The sequence below is a fragment of the Vanessa cardui genome, chromosome 10 (genome assembly GCF_905220365.1).
Source record: "Vanessa cardui chromosome 10, ilVanCard2.1, whole genome shotgun sequence".
Lineage (NCBI taxonomy): Eukaryota > Metazoa > Arthropoda > Insecta > Lepidoptera > Nymphalidae > Vanessa > Vanessa cardui.
Window position 1 is genome coordinate 8,946,893 of NC_061132.1, and position 20,664 is coordinate 8,967,556.

Here is a 20,664-nt window from a genome sequence, read left to right on the forward strand (position 1 = left end):
CGTCTCGACATCTTGAGAAAAGCAATAACTTAAACTTTAAATTTGAACATCTTTAAGTTAAAGGGAAGCCACATTCAGAAAAACTGGCGCCGTAACGCGTTACGTAACGAAGCGGTTATTTACCTTTCTATAATAAGTTTCACTTCAATTTAAAGAGTAAAAGTTATGCGATATTAAAAACTTTAATCATCACCGAGTCAGGCCAATAAATCGAGGCCCTACCTAAAAATTTAAGGTTCGTCGGGTTGCGAGTGACTCTCTGCGTAATGTGTAAAAAAGATAAACTTCTGGCCATGAGACTAATCTTCATCTTGAATCTTCGCTATTTAAATAAAATAGTAACCTTATGCGAATGCGAAAGGACAAAATAAATAGATTACATGTTAGCAACAGCGGCATTCACATTAAAACATTGTTCATTTTATTCAAATTATAAATTAAATTAAGTATGAAAAAAGTATTAAAATCTACATACATCCACTACAAAGTAATACATTAAAGTATTTGAAACAACGGATGTTTATTAATAGAATGTACCATTTTGGCCTGCAAAAGTAGATTCTTGATTCCCTTTTGCATGTTTCAAATGTTTTAATAACATAATTTATGATAACTGTAATCTTCCTCAATAATTACCTACTTAGAAATCATACTAAAAGTTAAAATAATATTATATACTTGCCATCTTTTACGATACAGCATAAATTAAATCCCTTAAAAAAATCAATTCATGCCGAATGCCAATTAACGATTATTATTATAAAACTGTAAAGAAACTTGCAAAATATTTTTAATTTTTCCACCCTGAGACATACCGATTTCCGAATTCCGATTCTTGAAGCCGGACTGTCATTCAAAATGTTCAATGACAAACATGTTATTTAACTCGATTTTAACAAAAAATATTTCTAAAATATGCACAAGTACAACATGTCGTTTATATCCCCTAATTGCAAGAAGCGCAACAACCACCAGCAATGCCGAAACAGTGGACTTGGCTTATTCATCTTACGAATATACTGATAATTCTTCAGCGATGCCTCCACTAATTATATTACATGGACTTTTGGGTTCGAAAAATAACTGGAACAGTATGAGCAAAGCTATTCATAAGAAGACTGGTAGGAAGGTCATTAGTATTGATGCTAGAAACCACGGCGACAGTAAACATTCACCTCAACACACCTACCTTCATATGGCGCATGACGTAATGAAGCTGCTCAAAAAGCTGGAAATATCAAAAGTCTCCGTAATGGGACACAGTATGGGCGGGCGCACTGCCATGGTGTTATCACTACTCTGTGTAAGTTGAACGTAATTTTTATCAATATAAGACAGAATTTGGTTACATATGGAATATACTGAAATGGACATGATTGCATGAATAATATATATTGTAATTTCAGTCTGATTTGGTATCGAGCCTGATTGTTGTAGATATATCTCCTGTTAAGACAAGCCCACAGATATTTTCAATGGTAAATCTGTTTGATGCCATGGTCGCTGTGTCTATTAGATCAGGGATTGCCATGTCAAAGGCAAGAAAGCTCGCTGATGATCAACTAAAAGCAATAATCCCAGATGTTAATTTACGAAACTTTTTAATCACAAACTTAGTACAAACTAACAATGGTGCCTACACTTGGAGAGTTAATATACCTACTTTGAAAGAAAATTTTCAGCAAAACATTGCAACCTTTCCAGCCAGCTTAAAAGGTTTGCAATATGCCGGCCCAACTCTGTTTATAGGAGGATCTCTATCTGATTATATTGGGTACTTATTTTTAATATATATACTGAACATACTATCGAATAAATAGCTATAGCTATAATAATTAATGCTAAAGTATTAGTTAAATAAATAAAGTACAATACAATTATATTGAAGAAAATACCAGTTAAAATGCATAAATTTTAATTTATTGTTCTATGTTTCAGTAAAAATGACCTGCCAGAGATTCAGGAGTACTTTCCACTAGCAGACCTCACTTTCATTGAAGGTGCTGGACATTGGGTACACAGTCAAAAACCAGAGAAATTCCTTGAAATTGTGTGTAAATTCCTTTCAGAAAAATAATATTGACATAACATTAGATAATTTATTACAATTAATTTCACCAATATACTATGTACGGTATATAGATGTATAGATTATATACATACTATTCAATAAAAAAAATTGTTTGTTATTAGTTTTTTAGTTGTATAGTTTTACTGTTACTTAATTATAAAATTTAAAAACAAATGCTTTTTTTCTTCATTTATACTGCACATTTATTTAAGAAAATTAACTTTACAAAACTTTAGGTTCATAACCAGTCATTTACATATTAACAATTGTCTTAGAATGTCGCCAAGTTAACTTTTAAATGCATACAAAAAAACGCTTATCTTATTTATGACTTCTTAGTTCTTAAAAACATTTTATAATAACAATAAAATTGACAGTTTATTTTCTAGTAAAATTATCTTCATATCAGTGACAATGGCACTCAGTGACCTATATTATTTTATATCATCATTATCATTACATAGTATAAAACAATATCTTTATGCATACTTCTCTGATCTTTAAAATTACGCAACGGATTTTGATGCGGTTTTTTTAATAGAGGAAAGTTTCTATGTATAATTCATGCACAATATGGTAGAGAAACACTGATAATTTTAGTTTCCAAAGTGATATCGTAAATAAACACTTTTGGACTACAGGCCCACGTCCAAAAAATGGATGGGTCATATGAACCACCAGGTGACGTATATAGGACGATATAAGATCATAAAATAATAACATTCAGCTCTATGCCGTCACTTGTAAGCTGTCCAACTGAGTGCTGGTGAGAATTCAAAAGCGCAGGTAGAGTGAGTTCCTTTTGGGTCATATATTTTTGTACGGCATTTTTACCATCGGTAAATCCATAAAAAATAATAAGAAAGCGCGCAGTGCCGTAAAAAATGATGCGCCACAAAGTCGGTAAATATCTTTGATTTTCTGACAATTTCCAGGGTAAATCTAGTCATTTTATTCTGTACGGCATCAGTTTCATTATGTTTCAATACAGCTTCTAATCCATTATTCCGCAACGCTGGAATGAATCCTGCATTATTCACTGTAGAATATGCGTGTTCTGTGCTCTGTTAAAGAGTTTCTCGGATTCGGTTGTTAATACTTTATTTAGGTTATATTACAAAATAACTTATTTATAACTTAGCTATTGAACTGTTCCTGTTTCTAAATTTTATTGTAAATGTATTAAGTAAGTTTTTTTTTTCATTTTTAGTTCATTTTGTGGGAATTTTAAAGAGCGACCCTTAGTACGAATTCGTTCATGTTCAAACAATGATATTCTAATAAACAGATGTGTTATATCCATACTAAACAACAGAAAAAAGTGTGCCGCGCCGGGGACCGTTTATTTTAGTTTATTTTTACATTTCGTTAAAAGTAAAAAGGATAGCTTGATAAAAACAATAAGTAAAAGGGATAACTAGATGTTTTAATTACGCAAAACGTATTACTACGTAATTATGATGTATTATAACGTATTACTAAGTAAAACAACTAAAGACAAACGTCCCAATAAGGACGTTTTCTAGTCTTCACTTTTTGCGCGTCAATAACATATTTCGATTGATTTGAAATAGGTAATTTCCTTTTTTTTATACATTTTTAGAAAGCTAAGAAAACGGTTATGTTTTAAAGCATTTTTAAAGAAAAAAAAGAAACAATTTTTTTTTTTATTTTGACCGATAACTTTTATTGAAATATGTATTAACAAATATCCAGTGTTGAATCGTTATTATAAAACAATAGAAAAAAAAAATAGATTTTAATTGATACTTTTTTTTTAATAAATTCTTGAAGTTGCATTTTTGACAAATTTTGAAAAAAGCTAAAACAGTAAACACATGATAACTCAAAAATGGTTCACTTTTGCAACATGCATATGGGGGTTAAAATTATTTCAAATAGTCACCTCTATCACCTCCTAACGGATATACGTCGAATTACCAATAACCCTGTATATTCAGCCGAATCAATAAAACTTCTTTTTTGTAGCCAATTGTTTGACCTGTAATTTTTGTAGTGATAACGAGCTTTTTAGTATACCTAAAATACCAATAAAAATATTAATATAAATACGAGTAGAAAACATAAAAATGAATTTGTCTGTTTATATACATTATTATACTTTTTCTATTTATATAACACCGCTGATTCATGTGCTTAATTTGTCTTTATAATTCATCTCGTGCTCAGCGGTGAAGGAAAACATCGTGAGGAAACCTGCATGTGACAAATTTCATAGAAATTCTGCCACATGTGTATTCCACCAACCCGCATTGGAACAGCGTGGTGGATGTTCCAAACCTTGTCCTCAAAGGCAGAGGGGGCCTTTAGCCCAGCAGTCGGAATTTACAGGCTGTTGTTGTTACTTGTGACATAAAGACATAATTTAGTTTGTTTTCAGTTTTTATTTAGAGTTAGGAGGACTTACAAAAACATTGTCTTTTTACAGATAAACAAATTTAATGTTAAAGGAATGCTTTAAGTTTATAAAGTGTTAGTGTTTGTTACGTTGTCAGTAACACTACAAGTGTGTGCACAACATATAACTTGTTCTGAAATATAATTGCGCTATTCGATCCACTTACTAACAGACAATCTTTTCAATATACCTATCAAAAAAACATACAACGGCAGGGATTTTTTTAAACAATAGTAGATACTCTCTAATCTAAAGTAAATTTCTCAAGCTCAGTAGCTATGAATTCCCAACAAACATTTGACAGGTCGCCACAACGTGCCAATTCCTTATTCTTCAAAGTATAAGAATATGCACCGTTTAGACTGTTGCAAAAAAAAGCACTATACAAAATTATTTCTCTTTTTTAATTATAGTATTTTTATTATCAAACAATACCTAACCTATATATTTGTTTCTTAGCAAAAATAAAAAACGAATGTTCATTAAAAAATAACCAAGAATTGATCCCTGAGCATTCTCCATAAAATCTGAAACTAAAATAAAACTTCTTAAATAGCTGGAAGGACAACTCACAAAATCGAAGCGATGGTTAATAATTCAGCTAAAATATCTATTTCTATAATGCAATTTAGTATATATTATGTTCAAAACAATATTTATATACTGAATGTTTAAAAGGAAACTCCCGCTTATCCTATTTGCTTAGAGATGGTATAATTGTAATCAAAACTGTTTATTTTAAAAGTATTTTAAACGATAAAGTACACTCATTTCAATATAATATGTAGTAGTTTTGTAAATAATTAAATTTTACTATGCAAACGTAATGTCCAAATCCTATATTTTCAATTTTGTGTAAATTACCCAATATTTTCTTCAGATCATTATACCTAGAAAAGAAACAAGTTGATAAATAATAATAAAAATACACGAAGGAATTTGACTTATTTTACAAAACAATTATCATACGAATTTTATCATTTCCCTTTGTGGTTTTGCACTCGACGGTACGACGATGTTGCACACAGAACTAATTGTAGGATATGTAGTATAAAATAACGTGTAACACCGAATTTAATTATTCCCACTTCTCAGTTTGATACTGTGAAGTGAGAAGAAGTTAATTGTTAGTATTACAGTAAACATTTGTCACGATGGCTTCCGCAAAAAGTTTTTCCTTATTGTTCGACCGACTTGGAGAACCTATGATAACTCCGAAGGGCGAACAAAACGCTCTATTCCGGCTGACGGAGCAACACTTGGTAAGATACAATTTCAAATTTAATACTAAACTTTACTAATATTTTAAATGCGAAAGTAGGTCTGACTGTTTACCTGATTTAGAATTAATTTAGGTAGTTTGATGACTGTGGAAAGTAATAGGGACTTTTTAATTCACCCCCCGAGGGTGTAAAATGTGTGACATTTTGTGTACCTACCAGTAAGGTTTGGTAAATGTCGCGCGGTTAAAGCCGCAGGTTCAGCTAGTTAGCAACTATAAATATCAAATATACTATGTTTTATACCGTTATTTAATACGTCACAATTTTAATTTATTACTTCATAGTTAAACAATTGATCAAATATTATAAAAATAAAAAAAAACAAGAAACCATTTCTGTTAATGTATTTATCATCTTTTCCTTTTTTGTCGTGTACTACTCTCTCGTGGCGTAATATCTAAATTTATATATAAATTTTAATGCGGTTCTTTATCAATTTGTGGCGGTTTCAAATGGCGGTTTCTTCTTCTAGTTGATGTAGTAATTTCACATGCAATTACATAAACAACAACCTACTATACGTTATTTAGGCATAGGTTGGTCTAATACCCGACTACGGAATAAACCCTTATAACAAAAACCGCGAAAACATGTTTTTCATGTTACGATTTTAAAAATAGTCAACCTTATTCTTTTGCTGGTTACGTTTATATACATATATATTTTTAATTTCAATAAAATAAATTAGTTATTTAGAACTAACAAAATTCTTCAGTAAACTTTCAATGAGAAATCGAATACCTAAATAATAAAATATATTGTAAGAGAAAAACAACGAGGCCACTATTACTACCATTTCCTATATTAGCGACATTTATTTTTAACTATCAAATATAGGAAGTCGATATAATCTTACTTATAATGGTCGTAACTCGTAGCTGTCGTTTATTAATGATTAAGACTTCCAAATATTGAATCCGATACAAATTATTTTTAATGGAAAATTAAAGAAGACGTAATGATCTGTTTTTTTTTTCAAACAGGGAGACAACTATCAAGCGAATGGCATCGAGCTCAACAACCGCTTCGGCGACTCTGCGAGTGAGGAGATTTTGCTAGCGAACATGAAAAAAGTTCCAGAATTCCGTAAAGCCAAGAAATTACCTCACGATGCAGATTTTTCATTGTTCCTGCCCGCTCATCAGGAGATGGCGGATGAAGTGCTCGACGTACTTCTAGGTAAAACACTACATACACAGGGCCGGATTTAGGGAAGGGCAACCGGGGCAACTGCCCTAGGGCCTCCACATAAGTGGGGGCCACAAAAGTTTTCAGTCAGTTAACAAATACCGAGATATAGTCAAATTATAATAATCTTACTACTTAATATTTAAAAAGTTACCGATACCAGTCAAGAAATACTTACTGATTCAAATTAATAAAAGCTTAAGCTAATCAATTAATCCATGATATAATGATTAGGATCTCCACACTCCTGTTGGTCTAGGGCCTCCACTGCTTTGTGGCCCCAAGGCCTCCAGACCTTTAAATCCGACTCTGTACATAAATATATGAAAATAAAGTCGTTGTATGCGTAACAATTGTATTTCATAGCTTTACAAAGTCTTTTTGTATATACTCAACTTTACTTGTACTATGGAGCTTAGAAATTGTTACGTTTCAAGGACTCCCGGGTAAAAACGTTATTTTTCAAATAGCATCAATTTAATATTATAAAATTCATTTTAATCACATTTAAGGACAATATTAAATTATATTATATAGTTTATTTAAAGCCTGAAATACTGTAGCAACAAGAAACTTGAAGAGATAAAATTTAGAACATTCAATTTATTATATTCATAATTATTATTGTATATTTTTTTATACTTACATTTTGTCATCAGTAACAAAGTATGTATTTTCTTTGATATATAATAAATTAAACAAGAAGGATTAGAAAATAAAAAACTTTTATACAATAAGCTTGTAGTACAAGGCATTATAAATATATTTACTACTATTTACATTTAAAAAAAAAATTTAGATTAATAAATTAATTTTAAAAATTAAGCCAACACATATTCTTCATCAGGAATTCCAGAAAATGAACTCCAGCAGTTCTTGTCAACATGTGTATTCACCAGGGTGAATCTTAACCCTCAGTTGTTTAACTACTGTTATTCGGTAGCTTTGATGCACAGGTCAGTGTATAAGTACATTATATTGCATTTATTTATTTTTTATGACAGTCAATAACTATTAGTGCACCACTAATAGACTACAGATTTTGTAAAATGTGTTAGTAAAATAATAATCTATCAATTTGGCAACTCTAAATTGCAAAGTTCATTTTATATGAGAATCTATAAAATTGATGTCATTAAGTGATGCTATAGCAATAATTGTATGTAGTCTAATTATATTTGATACAATTTTTCATCGAAAATAATCTTGCAGACATGACACAAGGAATGTACCAATACAAAACTTAGCAGAAACTTTTCCATCTAAGTTCATGGATTCACAAGTTTTTGGACAAGCGAGAGAAACTGCTGCAATCTCAGCTCAGGGTGCACCGGTAAGTCACTTTTTCTCATTACCTTTGCCTTCACAACAATTTTCACACTTTTTGTCAGTACCGGAACATAAAATAGGCTTAAAGTTAGGAGTCCATGGTCCTAAGCTTTCGTTTGAGTAAAAGTCCATGGGATACGTCCCATCGTCTTTCAACCATTTACTATTTCCAAGTGATACAGAAAACTCATATGGTGTAAGTAGAGGCTTTGGAAATGCTGTACCCCAGTCAATAGATAGCCTTGGACATGCAACTTGGACAAATGCACCGAGAGAAAATAGTGCTAACTTGCTAGGAAAGATCTCTGATAGTAATATTTTAACATATTTCTTTCCAGAATTCTGAATTTGTTTCTCGAGATTCCCTAAAACTTTTGTACTTCCTTGCCTGCCTAATGTGCCCAGAATAAGGCCAAACTCACTAGCATTTTCTGCAATTCTTACATGATTTTTTCTATTTTCTTGCATCAGTTGATGATCATAGGTTTCAGATGTAAATTTCTTGTCATATGGATCATATTTGTAAGCAGGTATATTTGGATTGGCTATCATTATGGATTCTAAATGGAATCTTCCATCACCCAAATAAATAATGTTATCTGAATTGAGCTTAGGGGCCGTGCAACCAAGGATTTCTCCAGGCGATAAAGGCTTACATTGAGGCACTGTGACAATATATTCTTCACTACGCAGGGTTTTAGCTACCGAATGTAATGTTGTAACAAATTGAATTGTACTAACTATAGCTAAATGTGTCCGTTTAGGAAAATTCATTTTAATTGTATCTATAAAGTGTGATGGGTCTATTTTTATATCTACAAATATATACAGCACCTTTATATCACTGGTTTGATCTATTGGTATAAGGCAAGAGTGACCATAATGTACAAGGAGGTCGACACCAAGCGCAACCGCTGTGAAATCATCTATACAGCAAGCTCCATATGTCACATCCCCCATTATCACAGTATCTGCTTCAGTGAATGTCTCGATTATATCACATAAAGTTGTGGCAAACATTGTTAAGCCTAAAAAATAAAACAACACCAAGTTAATGACTAATTGAACTCTATGAATAAATGAATAGAATACAGAATTTTGTTAGTAAACAACAAAAAAACTAACCTTCTGGTAATTGTAAAGCTACTCTTCTCGCGTTTAGAGATCTTATCCTCCATATTGTCTTATGAATTTCGAAGTTATAATTCTGAGGTAATGTTTCACATGCCCGGTTTAATAGTGGATCATTCAACAATTCATCAGGAATTTTATTTATTGCACGAATATTTGGTTTAAAAGTTTTTCTTTGACCCTCGGGCTTAGCACGTACCACAATAACATTGGGATCAACTTCTAGATCATCCATTTTAATTGCACATAATTTTTTATTTATAATATAAACAAAGGTTATATTTTTAGAGTATTACAAAGTTATAAACACGCGCGAATTATTTCGATGGCCTACGTGACTTTTAGCAAGTTTCTGCGTTTCATTTCACTACTTAATATTAAAAGTCATATTTTGTATTTCAAGTTTTTATAGTGTATATGGTTATTATTAATAATAAATTGAATACAAATTATGAGTATTAAAAATTTTAAAATATTAAATTTTAGTATATGTTTTAATATTAATTAATACATAGTTAATGCTATTAAAAATCAACTTGAGGAAAAGGAACGTAGAACTTAGTCAAAAGTTAACTAAAGTATTTTTCGGTTCTTACTTGGTCGTATAAAAAAATAAATCATTTAAAAAAAATAAAAAACAATCTTCCTCGTTCCTGAAACAATTAGTTATCCTATTATTATATAGCCGTCAACACAAATCATTTTATAGAGCCGTTTTTTTCTTATAACAAGAAATATTAAAATTATTGAAATATACAAAAGCGACTTGCAGTACATTAATATAAATATATAAAACATTATATTAAAAAAAATATATATTAATATTCTATTAAGTTGTTAAATTTAATTTGTGGTTTTTAAATACATATTTATTCAAACGAGTTTTTATGCCTTTTTTTCGTCACTTTGTTACAAGACCAAACATTTGAATATTGAAATCTAACCCACGAAGTATCAGAAATTTCTTTGGCTGCAGATGACTTTTAATTATACCTCTGCGCTCTAAAAATTATTGCATCGTACATAACCAATGTACGAGTAATTTTGGAATTGAAGATGTTGTATTACAGTGAGGAAATATAACTACAGTTACTCTGTAGCTGATCTAAATGGGCTATTCAGACCAGAGCACAACAATAGGTACTAAATATTACTGTTTGGCGGAACATTATACTTAGATAGCATCCACGCATTAGAAATGATTAGATGGCACCTGCACATACAAGCACGGACAGAGCTCTACCACCAAGTTATATCTATATTTCAAAATTGAATGATTATCAGTTCTTATAGTTATTTTTAGATAGCAGTAGATATCTATATATACTTCTCACCTATTGGAAATAATCAGATATAATTAAAAATTAAATTTTTTTCTTTTCATAATAGCGTATTCCAATCATCATTCCGAGAGATTACACGGCCACGGATTTAGACATCGAGCATAGAATGGCGTACTTCCGTGAAGATATCGGCGTCAATCTCCACCATTGGCACTGGCATCTCATTTACCCTTTCTCCGCCAACCAGCTTAGCATTGTCGCCAAGGACCGACGCGGTGAATTGTTCTACTACATGCATTCACAGATCATAGCTAGGTATGTACAAAATATTATTTAGGTACATAGGTTCCATCAATGATGTTTTAGTAAACAGATATGTTATTAACGCGCAAAAAGTGAAGGCTAGAAAACGTCCTAATTGGGACGTTTGCCTGTAGTCGTTTTACGTAGTGATAAGTTTTAATACATCATAACTACGTAGTAATACGTTTTGCGTAATTAAAACATCTAGTTATCCCTTAAACTTATTGTTTTTATCAAGCTATCCTTTTTACTTTTAACGAAATGTAAAAATAAACGGTCAACGGCGCTGTGGCTGTTTTCTGTTGTTTATTAGAATATCATTGGGTTTCATACTGAATCTTGAAATGTAAAAAAATCATCAATTTAATAAACGTCAAAAATATTAAAATACAGATACAACGGAGAACGTCTCAACAATTCCTTAGCGAGAGTCAAGAAGTTCAGCAACTGGAATGAACCGATTCCGGAGGCGTACTTCCCAAAACTTGACAGTCTGACGACATCGCGCGGCTGGCCGCCACGACAGGCCAATATGGTTTGGCAGGACCTTAACCGTCCCGTCGACGGACTAAACATTACAGTAAACGACATGAAACGCTGGAGAAGGAACGTGGAGGAAGCTATTTCGACTGGTATAGTGAGAAATGTAAGTTATGTAAATCTCTATTAATTTTTTAAAACATTTCGATAATCTGTACTTTTTTTAATAAGTACTTATTACTTTTGATAATTATATCAGTATAAATACAAGCCGATGAAAATACATAGTATTTCGAACAAGTAGTACCTACAGTGTAAATTTTTGCACCTAAAGGCTAAGCCTTATTTCAATTTAAAAATATGTACTAGTCAATAGATGAACTATTATACCTACCTTTTCTGTAGGTACCTCTTTTGCCGAACCGGCCGCCAGAAGGCCGAGGCAGTATAAATTGTAATATAAGTAGGTACTATAATATTTTAATATTTTTTAAATTTGATTCATTTTATTTAGCGTGATGGAACAACAAAACCATTAGACATCGACACGCTGGGTAACATGATAGAATCAAGTGCTCTATCGCCCAACCCCGAATTATACGGCGCCCTGCACAACAACGGACACAGCTTTACCGCGTACATGCACGACCCTACACATCGTTATCTCGTGAGTAAACACAGTTATTAATAAAAAATTAATATTTTACTCATACATGTCAGGAAGTATAATGTCATGGGCCTGGTTACACTAGCCCACTAACTCTTCAAGCCAGAACACAACATTACTAGTGCCTATTGTCAGCGGCGGCCTTACCCATTGCGAGGCTCAGGGCGATAGGTCTTTGCGAGGCCCTTTGGCCTACGAAAAAGTACCTACCTATGTGATGCGAAAGTTGGTCTGGTTGTTTAATAGGTAATCGTTTTGTTTGGTAAGAATTGCTAAAGTTGTAATAATAAATAAATGTTGAGTTTTAAAATATTTTACTTACATTGAGAGATTTACAAAATTAACAAATACAAAGATGTTAGCCACTGATAAATATTAAAATTAATGTTTGCGGCTTTCACTAAGACTAAAATCTTCAATTAGAGCACAATAATCTAACAAATGAGCGTCATTTTCGATTGACAGAATAGCAAGAGCTGAAAGTCGATCTTGTGTCATTGAATTTCTTAAATATGTTTTAAAAATTTTGAGCCTCGAAAAACTCCTTTCAGCAGACGCAACCGTAACAGGTGTTGGGGCAATGATCTTTTTTTTACATATTTATATGGAAAAGGCGTTTGTCTTCCATCTCACCTGATGGAAAATGTAGATGAAGACGAAGGTGGTACACGCCCATCCAAAAGAAACCTGTTCACTCTACTCTTAAAGGCTCCGGAGTTCAATTTATCAGGAAAAAATAGACGCAGGCAAGTCGTTCCAAATCTTAGCGACTCTTACCAAAAACGAGCTGACAAATCGTTTAGTTCGACTTTTGAGTATGTCAACAATGAATGGATGAAACTTTTGTCTGCGCCTAGTTGTCCGATAAAGGAATGGAGATGGTTCTATCAGTTTAAAAAGAGCCTTCGAGCACTCTCCAAAGTGCATCCTATAAAAAACCGATAAGCTGGCCACTCGGCGACGATGCTCAAGGATGTGCAGTCTGCTATTTGAGAGCTTTTCGTCGGTAATTAACCTACGGGCTCTTCGGTCAACTGAGTCCAATGCTTCCAGATGATATTTGGCTGCACCGTCCAAGAGATGACTGCAGTACTCCATGCATGATCGAACTTGAGCAGTGTAAAGATTAAGCAGCTGTTCAGAGCTGAAGTACCGCCGAACTTTTGAAAGGATTGAAATTTTCTTGGATGCCGCTTGTGCCATAGACTCGATTTGTTAGCCAAAGTTGAGGTTAAAGGTGATGGTAATACCTAAAAGCCCTAGATGGTCTGTGATCGGTAAGGATACACCTTCGAAGGTGGGTGTTAAATCGAAGTTACTCTTTTTTGCGGAGAAAAGACACGCTTGTGTTTTGGAAGGGTTGGAATGGACAAGATTGGCGTCACCCACTGCAAAGTCACGTTTACCCGTTCAATCATGGACTCTCTCAAGGACCGTATTTCATCTGGACTGGCTCGCGGGTTGGACATGTACCTCTCAACTACAGTGCTGTCATCGGCGTAGCTTATAATACCGGGTGTTAGAAGATCGTTTATGTGCAGCAGAAATAAGGTAGCAGAGAGAACAGATCCCTGAAGTACCCCAGCATTGATTGCCATTAGATCGGAAGAAGAGCCATCCAAGACAACTCGAACCGATCGTTCCCTCAGGAAATCACATATCTAGTCACAGAGCTCAGAAGGTATGCCGTATGCTGGAAGCTTACAAAGTAGAGCCTCGAGCCAGACCAGGTCAAAGGCCTTTTGAGATGTCTAATGAGACGGCTATTGCTTCACCATGACCCTCCAAGGCCTCGTTCCAAAGGTGGGTGGCATAAATTAGCATATCTCCGGTCGAGCGTCCTTTGTGAAAACCATATTGGTTATCACTAAGGAGCTCGTTTTCTTCAAGATATGACAGAAGACGATTATTTAAAATACGCTCCATAATCTTACAGATTATAGAGGTGATCGCGACGGGACGGTAATTGGCTGGGTCAGCACGGCTTCCTTTTTTGGGAATGGGCTGAACATTAGCAAGCTTCCAGGATCTCGGAACCTTGCCAGTTTCCAGAGAAAGTTGGTATAGACGAGTCAAAACAGGAGAACAACACTTCAGTACCACTGGTGGAATGCCATCAGGACCACTGACCTTATTAACGTCCAGGTTTCGCAAACATTTGAGTACCTCTTTTTGGTGTATTTTAACGGCGTTCATTTTAGTACCAAACGGAGGTAACTGAGGTGGACGCTTGCCATTGCTGTCCAGACGATAATACTCCGCGAAGAGATTGGCAAATAAATTTGCTTTCTCCTTAGCGGTGTGGGCCAGGGATCCGTCAGGTTTGCGGAGAGGAGGCAGTGAAGAGCGACAGAAGTTTTTCTCAACCGCTGAGAGAAAAGAAGCTAACTTTCCCCCTATACGGCTAATGTGGTCAAAATGAGCTTTTCTTAGTGCTTTTTTACAATATTTAGTAGCTGCGTTGTATGTTTCCTTCTTAGACTGAAGGTCCAATGCTTTGCTTTTACGAGCATAAACCCAAGACAAATAGGCTTCATGCTTACGCTTTTCAGCTGAGAGACATTCAGCATTATACCAAGGACGAGCTTTGGTCTCAAGGGATACTTCAGCAATATGGATACGCATCTCGTCCCAATCCGCCAACTTGTATCTCCACACTCACCTAGTGCCTTTGGGGCTAGTGTCAAGAGGCGAGTACACACACACACATTATGTGACACAGATTTTACCACACAATGATCCGATGTCCCGAGTGGTGGTGAAACGGAAACCGAATATTTGTCGGGATCGGTTGTCAGCAGAAGGTCTAGGCAATACTCACTGTGGCCCACGATACCTGGAATATGAGTGGGTTCGTGGACGAGCGGGGAGAGGCCATAAGATATTGCAAATTTATAGACCTCTCTTCCAGCGTGGTCAGTATCTCTATACGGGTACAGCCACTCAAAAACAGAACTATTTCGATAGTGGGGTAAACTTCAATTTACATTATTATTTGTTTTCTATTATGTATTTCAGCACCGAGATAATGTCATCGTTTCCTTCATACACAAAATCAGGAACAAAATCAAAAGTAATAAAAATATAGTAAGAATTTTTTTTTTGGCTGGACGCGAGGCGAGGCCCCTTCAAGCGCGAGGCCCCGGGCGATTGCCCTGTTCGCCACCCCCTAAGGCCGCCACTGCCTATTGTTGTTTGACGGTAGAACATAATTCCTAAAAGCGTATATTTCATATTATGTTGTGTTATATAACTGCTAAGTGTTGATATATATCTCTTGTGATTAGGAACAATTCGGTGTGATGGCTGATGAAGCAACAACGATGCGCGATCCCTTCTTCTATCGTTGGCACGGGTTCATAGACGATCTATTCCAGAAGTTCAAGGAGTCCACTCACGTACGCCCTTACACAAGATCTGAGGTAATTAACATTATGAATATAACTTGTTATTTAACAATAGAAGCATTTCAGTTAAAATACAGACAAGCAACACTGATACTAATGGGCTTAAATTGTTTTGAAATTTCACCCCGTTCGTAGTGTACGTTTTGCTTTGCGGTAAAATATTGTCCAAGCCGTAACAAGGATACGAAGTCTTCTGCAATGGAAATTTACAGGATTATGATTTTTTTGAACAGCGCCAATTTACTTTATCTTCTAGCTTGAGAACCCAGGTGTGCAAATATCATCGGTCCGCGTGGAAAGTGGAACTGGTGAGATGAACACTCTCAACACATTCTGGATGCAGAGTGACGTTGATCTTTCCCGTGGACTTGACTTCTCCGAGCGTGGTCCCGTTTACGCACGGTTTACTCACCTCAACCACCGATCATTCAAATATGTGTACGTATTTTAAGCTGTACTATTATCACGATAAGACTTTAGTTTTAATTATGTGTTAATTACTTTATCTTCCGGAATGTTAATACTTATTTAAGATTATAAGGAATTTCTCATAGATCTTACTTAAATACTATCTAACTATATTTCATATAAACTTAATATAAAAACTAATATTTGTTAAATAGCATAATACATATACATTTTAAATTCCAATCAAAACTGCACGAATTTAGTAAAATGAAGTTATTCTATCCTCATATTTATAAGCCGATACTGGAGACAGTACTTCAAATTGTGTTGGTTTCCAGGATCGATGTAAACAACACCGGCGATGCTCGGCGCGCCACAGTGCGCATCTTCATGGCGCCCAAGTTCGACGAGCGCAACCTGCCCTGGATACTCTCTGACCAACGCAAAATGTTTATCGAGATGGACAGATTCGTCGTGCCACGTAATTATACTAATAAATTATCACAGGCATTTAAAATATAAGTAATAATTAGGCACACATACGTAATCCTATACAGATAACTTCAAATGCAGTTTCCTTGAGATGTTTTTCTTCGCCGTCGAATACGATCGATTATTAATAGGTCCTAGCCACAGGGCCGCCTTAGCTACCACAACAGCCTGTAAATTTCCCACTGCTGGGCTAAGACCTCCTCTCCCTTTAGAGGAGAAGGTTTGGAATATATTCCACACGCTGCAGTATGCAGGTTGGTGGAATACGCATGTGGCAGAATTTTTATGAAATTAGACACATGCAGGTTTCCTCACGTTATTTTCCTTCACCGTTGAGAACGAGATGAATTATAAACATAAATTGAGCACATGAATATTCATTTTGCCTGAGTTTTTAACCCGCAATCATCGGTTAAGATGCACGCTTTCTAACCACTGGGCCATCTCGCCTCCCGCCTCAGCTAACCCATGTCTAATTACTTGTCAACAGTGAACGCCGGTCAGAACACAATCACGCGACAGTCAACGGAGTCGTCGGTGACGATCCCCTTCGAGCAGTCGTTCCGCGACCTGTCCGCACAGAGCGGCAACGCGCGCGCCGAGAACCTCGCCAGCTTCAACTTCTGCGGCTGCGGCTGGCCGCAGCACATGCTGGTGCCCAAGGGGACGGAGGCGGGCGCGCCCTACGACCTCTTCGTGATGCTCTCCAATTATGATTTGGACAGTGTAAGTATATAGTATATACGACGACCTCCATGGTCGAGTGCTGTGTACACCGGTTTTCATGGGTACGCAACTCTGAGGCCCCGGGTTCGATTCCCAGCCGAGTCGATGTAGATTACCATTAGTTTTCTATGTTGTCTTGGGTCTGGGTGTTTGTGGTACCGTCGTTACTTCTGATTCCCATAACACAAGTGCGTCAGCTACTTACATTGGGATCAGAGTAATGTATGTGATGTTGTCTCATATTTATTTATTATTTATATTATTCAAAATCAAAGTCAAATCAATTACAATTCACCATAATGTACTCAAACATCATGAAACTTACAAAATTATATATCAAAATACCAAACAATATAAAAGGTTTCCAACATTTAATAATAAAAAAAACTTATATCTATATATTATCGAGCTGACCAACTTGAATAATAATGTATGTTTCAGGTGAACAACCCCGACGGATCAGAAATGAGTTGCGTGGAAGCGTCCAGCTTCTGCGGGTTGAAAGACCGCCTCTACCCCGACAGACGCAGCATGGGCTACCCCTTCGATCGTCCATCCAGCAACGCCGCCAACATCCAAGACTTCATCCTACCTAACATGGCACTCGTTGATATCAAAATCCGTCTGCAAAACGTTACAGAACAAAATCCAAGAAATCCACAAAATTAAAACATAACTTCTTATACTTTTTAAGTTTCCTCTTTCAATTAACCAAGAATATACTTTATTTTTTACGTTTTTTGTATCATTTTTATCATGTATAATAATTGCGTTAATTTGTATTACATATAGTATTAAAAATGAAAGGCTGGTAGGTTAGTTCTAATGAATTGTTAAGTATTGTACATAATTGTTTAGATTTAATAGCTATTTAAGTGACCTGTTTATAATTAATTATGAATAAAAAATCAACCAAAAACAATCTTTTATTTAACTTAGTGTTTTTATTGTTTTATCATATAACATGCATATTACAATATGCATGTTATATGTAATAGTTTTTCTTCATTTTCTCCAAAACGTGGAATTTTTATGATCAGAAATCAAATAATAAAAAAGTCCAAACATTTTTCTCGGCATCATGAGAAAAAAAACTTACATAGAAAACGGAAATCATAACTCAATCAAATTACGGTTTTTTGTGATTATGTTTGCTTATAATTTACATCGAACTCAATGAGGAGAAAAAACATAGTACCTACATCTGTTACATGGATTTCTGCTACGTGCCTAGCCATATCACTCATTAGAATCAGTCACTAGAATGCCATCACGATTATGGATCCTACCCCTTATGGATTATGGCTCTAATCCTTGTCCAGTCGCAGTCGCAGAGTTACACAGGTCTTAAAATAAGCTTTAATGTTTAAAGTACTTTGTTATAGGTAAGATAGTATCATTATAGTTCAACCAAGATGTATAATCAGCTCTCGCATTCTTTAAAAATGCAGTATCATGTTATTGAGTACAATATGGCAAAAGTACATAAAAATATGCAATTTCACTAAGTAAAGTAAAAGGTAACAATTTTTTCCGACTATCCCCAGATAAAATCAAATTTCACACATTAGAAAATCTTGTTTTTTTTTTATTAATTAATTAATAATATGTTTTGTTATTTATGTGGTGCATCCTATTAAAAACTTTTTCTAATGCATTATTTTTGATTTTGACTAAACTTTCACTAGCAGATAGCTAATGAACTGTAACAATAACTTTAAAATAACAACAATAACAATTGTTGTTATTGTATTGTAACTTTAAATTGAAACGCGAAGGAGTCACGGTCACAACAAGTAGAAAATATCTATATTTATTTATTACAAGCTTCTTTTTTCCCATCTATACTTTAATATTTTTTATTAATTTAAATTATTAAAAAAATACATGAGTTACGTGAGTAAAAAGTAGTTTATCTTTAGAACCATTTCATATTTACTATCAATTAAGCCTATGCAATCCAACTCTTTAATCTGTATTCTTTACTTATAAATCTTAACGCGAGCTCTGTAACAGTAGAAAGATGCTTACTTGCGATGCTTCTGCGTTAATTCAAATATTTTAAATTTCATACCATCAAAATTTACAAATTGATAAATATAAAACGAAAATATATTCGTGGTTAAAAATAAATACATATGTTAAAAATAAATGAACGTTGTGATAAAAAATATTGATAACACTTTACTACTTTTTTTACTTTTTTCATCAGTTTTCAAACAGTTTTAAGTGTCTATCTATGGTATTAACAAATATATTTAACATATTACTGATAATAGTGTCGATTTTTAACCGACTTCAAAAAAATGATTTGCTTCTTAATTTGACTGTATTTTTATGTTTGTTACCTCATTGCTTTCCACTGAGTAATCCGATTTTGGTTTTTTTTTAATTTCATAGCTGGTGCTTCCTATGTGATCCCATTTTAATTTAGGGCAGTTCTAATAAAGTAGTTTTAAAACGTCTCAATAAAGTAGCCACTAAAGAAGCCGCAATGTTAGCATATCACGGATATGTATCTTCCAATCTTCGATATGGAGTTATAATATGGGGAAATTCCGTAGATTCAGATAGAGTTTTTAAAGTTCAAAAAAAATGTTTAAGATCGCTATGTGGTGTAGGATGTTTAGACAGTTGCAAACCGCTCTTTAAATCATTAAGAATTCTTCCTTTTCCTTGTCTGTATATATACGAAGTAAGTGTGTTTGTCCAAAAACATCGACATTTATTTAAGACAAATGGTGATGTATTGGGTACAAATTCTAGACATAAACATAAGCTCTATGCTCCTGTACAAAAGTTAGTTTTATATAAAAAAAATGTATACTGTATGGCGATACGCATATATAACAATATTCCCGACCACTTAAAGGATTTACCATTTACTATGTTTAAAAAAAAGGTATTTGATTTGCTTTTGAATAAATTGTACTATAACGTTAATGAATATTTATGTGACAAAAATTGATGAAAATATTGAAACTATTTGTATTATTATGTAATCCTTATTTTTTTTAATCTAAATTATTTATTCCTTAATTTTATTTTATTATTTTATTTTAATGTGATTGAATTTATGGTAGTCTTGCTTTTGTTAATGTTATATAAATTATTATTTATGGCATGTTTAATATTTTGCACACCGATAAATCGGTAGAATATGAGAATTTATATTAATGAACACCTGTATTGTGTACCATATTCTTGCAAATAAATAAATGAATTATGAATTATGAATTATGAATAATGGTATCCATAAGACAACCATATTAGTAATATTTTCATTTTACTAAATAAGGTGGATTCTATAAATATTTCGATCATTGTTATACCGAAGAGGTATGAGTTAAGTTATATTTAAAGTGGGTAGATACCTACTTATATTCTTCTAGCGTGGTAAATTCATAGATTGTATTGTACGACACAATTTAGATAGAACATCGCCAAATTCGATGAAACTGATTACTGCAATTTATA

The 20,664-nt window shown here is 33.9% G+C and overlaps 3 protein-coding genes across 3 annotated transcripts; 2 read left to right on the forward strand and 1 right to left on the reverse strand.

The window, feature by feature from the left end:
• Nucleotides 1-827: 827 nt before the first annotated feature.
• Nucleotides 828-2,169, forward strand: LOC124532842 (protein ABHD11-like). The gene is made up of 3 exons (XM_047107943.1): nucleotides 828-1,303; nucleotides 1,407-1,774; nucleotides 1,939-2,169. The coding sequence occupies exons 1-3, from the start codon at nucleotides 866-868 to the stop codon at nucleotides 2,075-2,077; spliced, it is 945 nt and encodes a 314-aa protein (XP_046963899.1). The 5' UTR covers nucleotides 828-865; the 3' UTR covers nucleotides 2,078-2,169.
• A 3,385-nt stretch (nucleotides 2,170-5,554) lies between these two features.
• Nucleotides 5,555-18,100, forward strand: LOC124532838 (phenoloxidase 1-like). The gene is made up of 12 exons (XM_047107940.1): nucleotides 5,555-5,752; nucleotides 6,757-6,952; nucleotides 7,809-7,917; nucleotides 8,174-8,294; nucleotides 10,811-11,019; nucleotides 11,401-11,653; nucleotides 12,002-12,154; nucleotides 15,442-15,576; nucleotides 15,818-15,999; nucleotides 16,308-16,450; nucleotides 16,952-17,187; nucleotides 17,629-18,100. Exons 1-12 carry the CDS (start codon nucleotides 5,645-5,647, stop codon nucleotides 17,854-17,856), a joined length of 2,073 nt encoding a protein of 690 aa, XP_046963896.1. The 5' UTR covers nucleotides 5,555-5,644; the 3' UTR covers nucleotides 17,857-18,100.
• LOC124532840 (2-(3-amino-3-carboxypropyl)histidine synthase subunit 1) lies at nucleotides 8,291-9,748 on the reverse strand. The gene is made up of 2 exons (XM_047107941.1): nucleotides 9,416-9,748; nucleotides 8,291-9,318 (listed from the first exon to the last, which is right to left on the reverse strand). Exons 1-2 carry the CDS (start codon nucleotides 9,654-9,656, stop codon nucleotides 8,300-8,302), a joined length of 1,260 nt encoding a protein of 419 aa, XP_046963897.1. The 5' UTR covers nucleotides 9,657-9,748; the 3' UTR covers nucleotides 8,291-8,299.
• Nucleotides 18,101-20,664: the final 2,564 nt, after the last annotated feature.

Coding starts and splice junctions, on each gene's coding strand:
- LOC124532842 (XM_047107943.1), top strand. CDS start 866: ATGACAAACATGTTATTTAACTCGATTTTAACAAAAAATATTTCTAAA. Junction 1,304..1,406: donor TGGTGTTATCACTACTCTGT/GTAAGTTGAACG, acceptor TTGTAATTTCAG/TCTGATTTGGTATCGAGCCT. Junction 1,775..1,938: donor TCTCTATCTGATTATATTGG/GTACTTATTTTT, acceptor TCTATGTTTCAG/TAAAAATGACCTGCCAGAGA.
- LOC124532838 (XM_047107940.1), top strand. CDS start 5,645: ATGGCTTCCGCAAAAAGTTTTTCCTTATTGTTCGACCGACTTGGAGAA. Junction 5,753..6,756: donor GGCTGACGGAGCAACACTTG/GTAAGATACAAT, acceptor TTTTTCAAACAG/GGAGACAACTATCAAGCGAA. Junction 11,654..12,001: donor CGACTGGTATAGTGAGAAAT/GTAAGTTATGTA, acceptor CATTTTATTTAG/CGTGATGGAACAACAAAACC.
- LOC124532840 (XM_047107941.1), bottom strand. CDS start 9,656: ATGGATGATCTAGAAGTTGATCCCAATGTTATTGTGGTACGTGCTAAG. Junction 9,319..9,415: donor AGCTTTACAATTACCAGAAG/GTTAGTTTTTTT, acceptor TTTATTTTTTAG/GCTTAACAATGTTTGCCACA.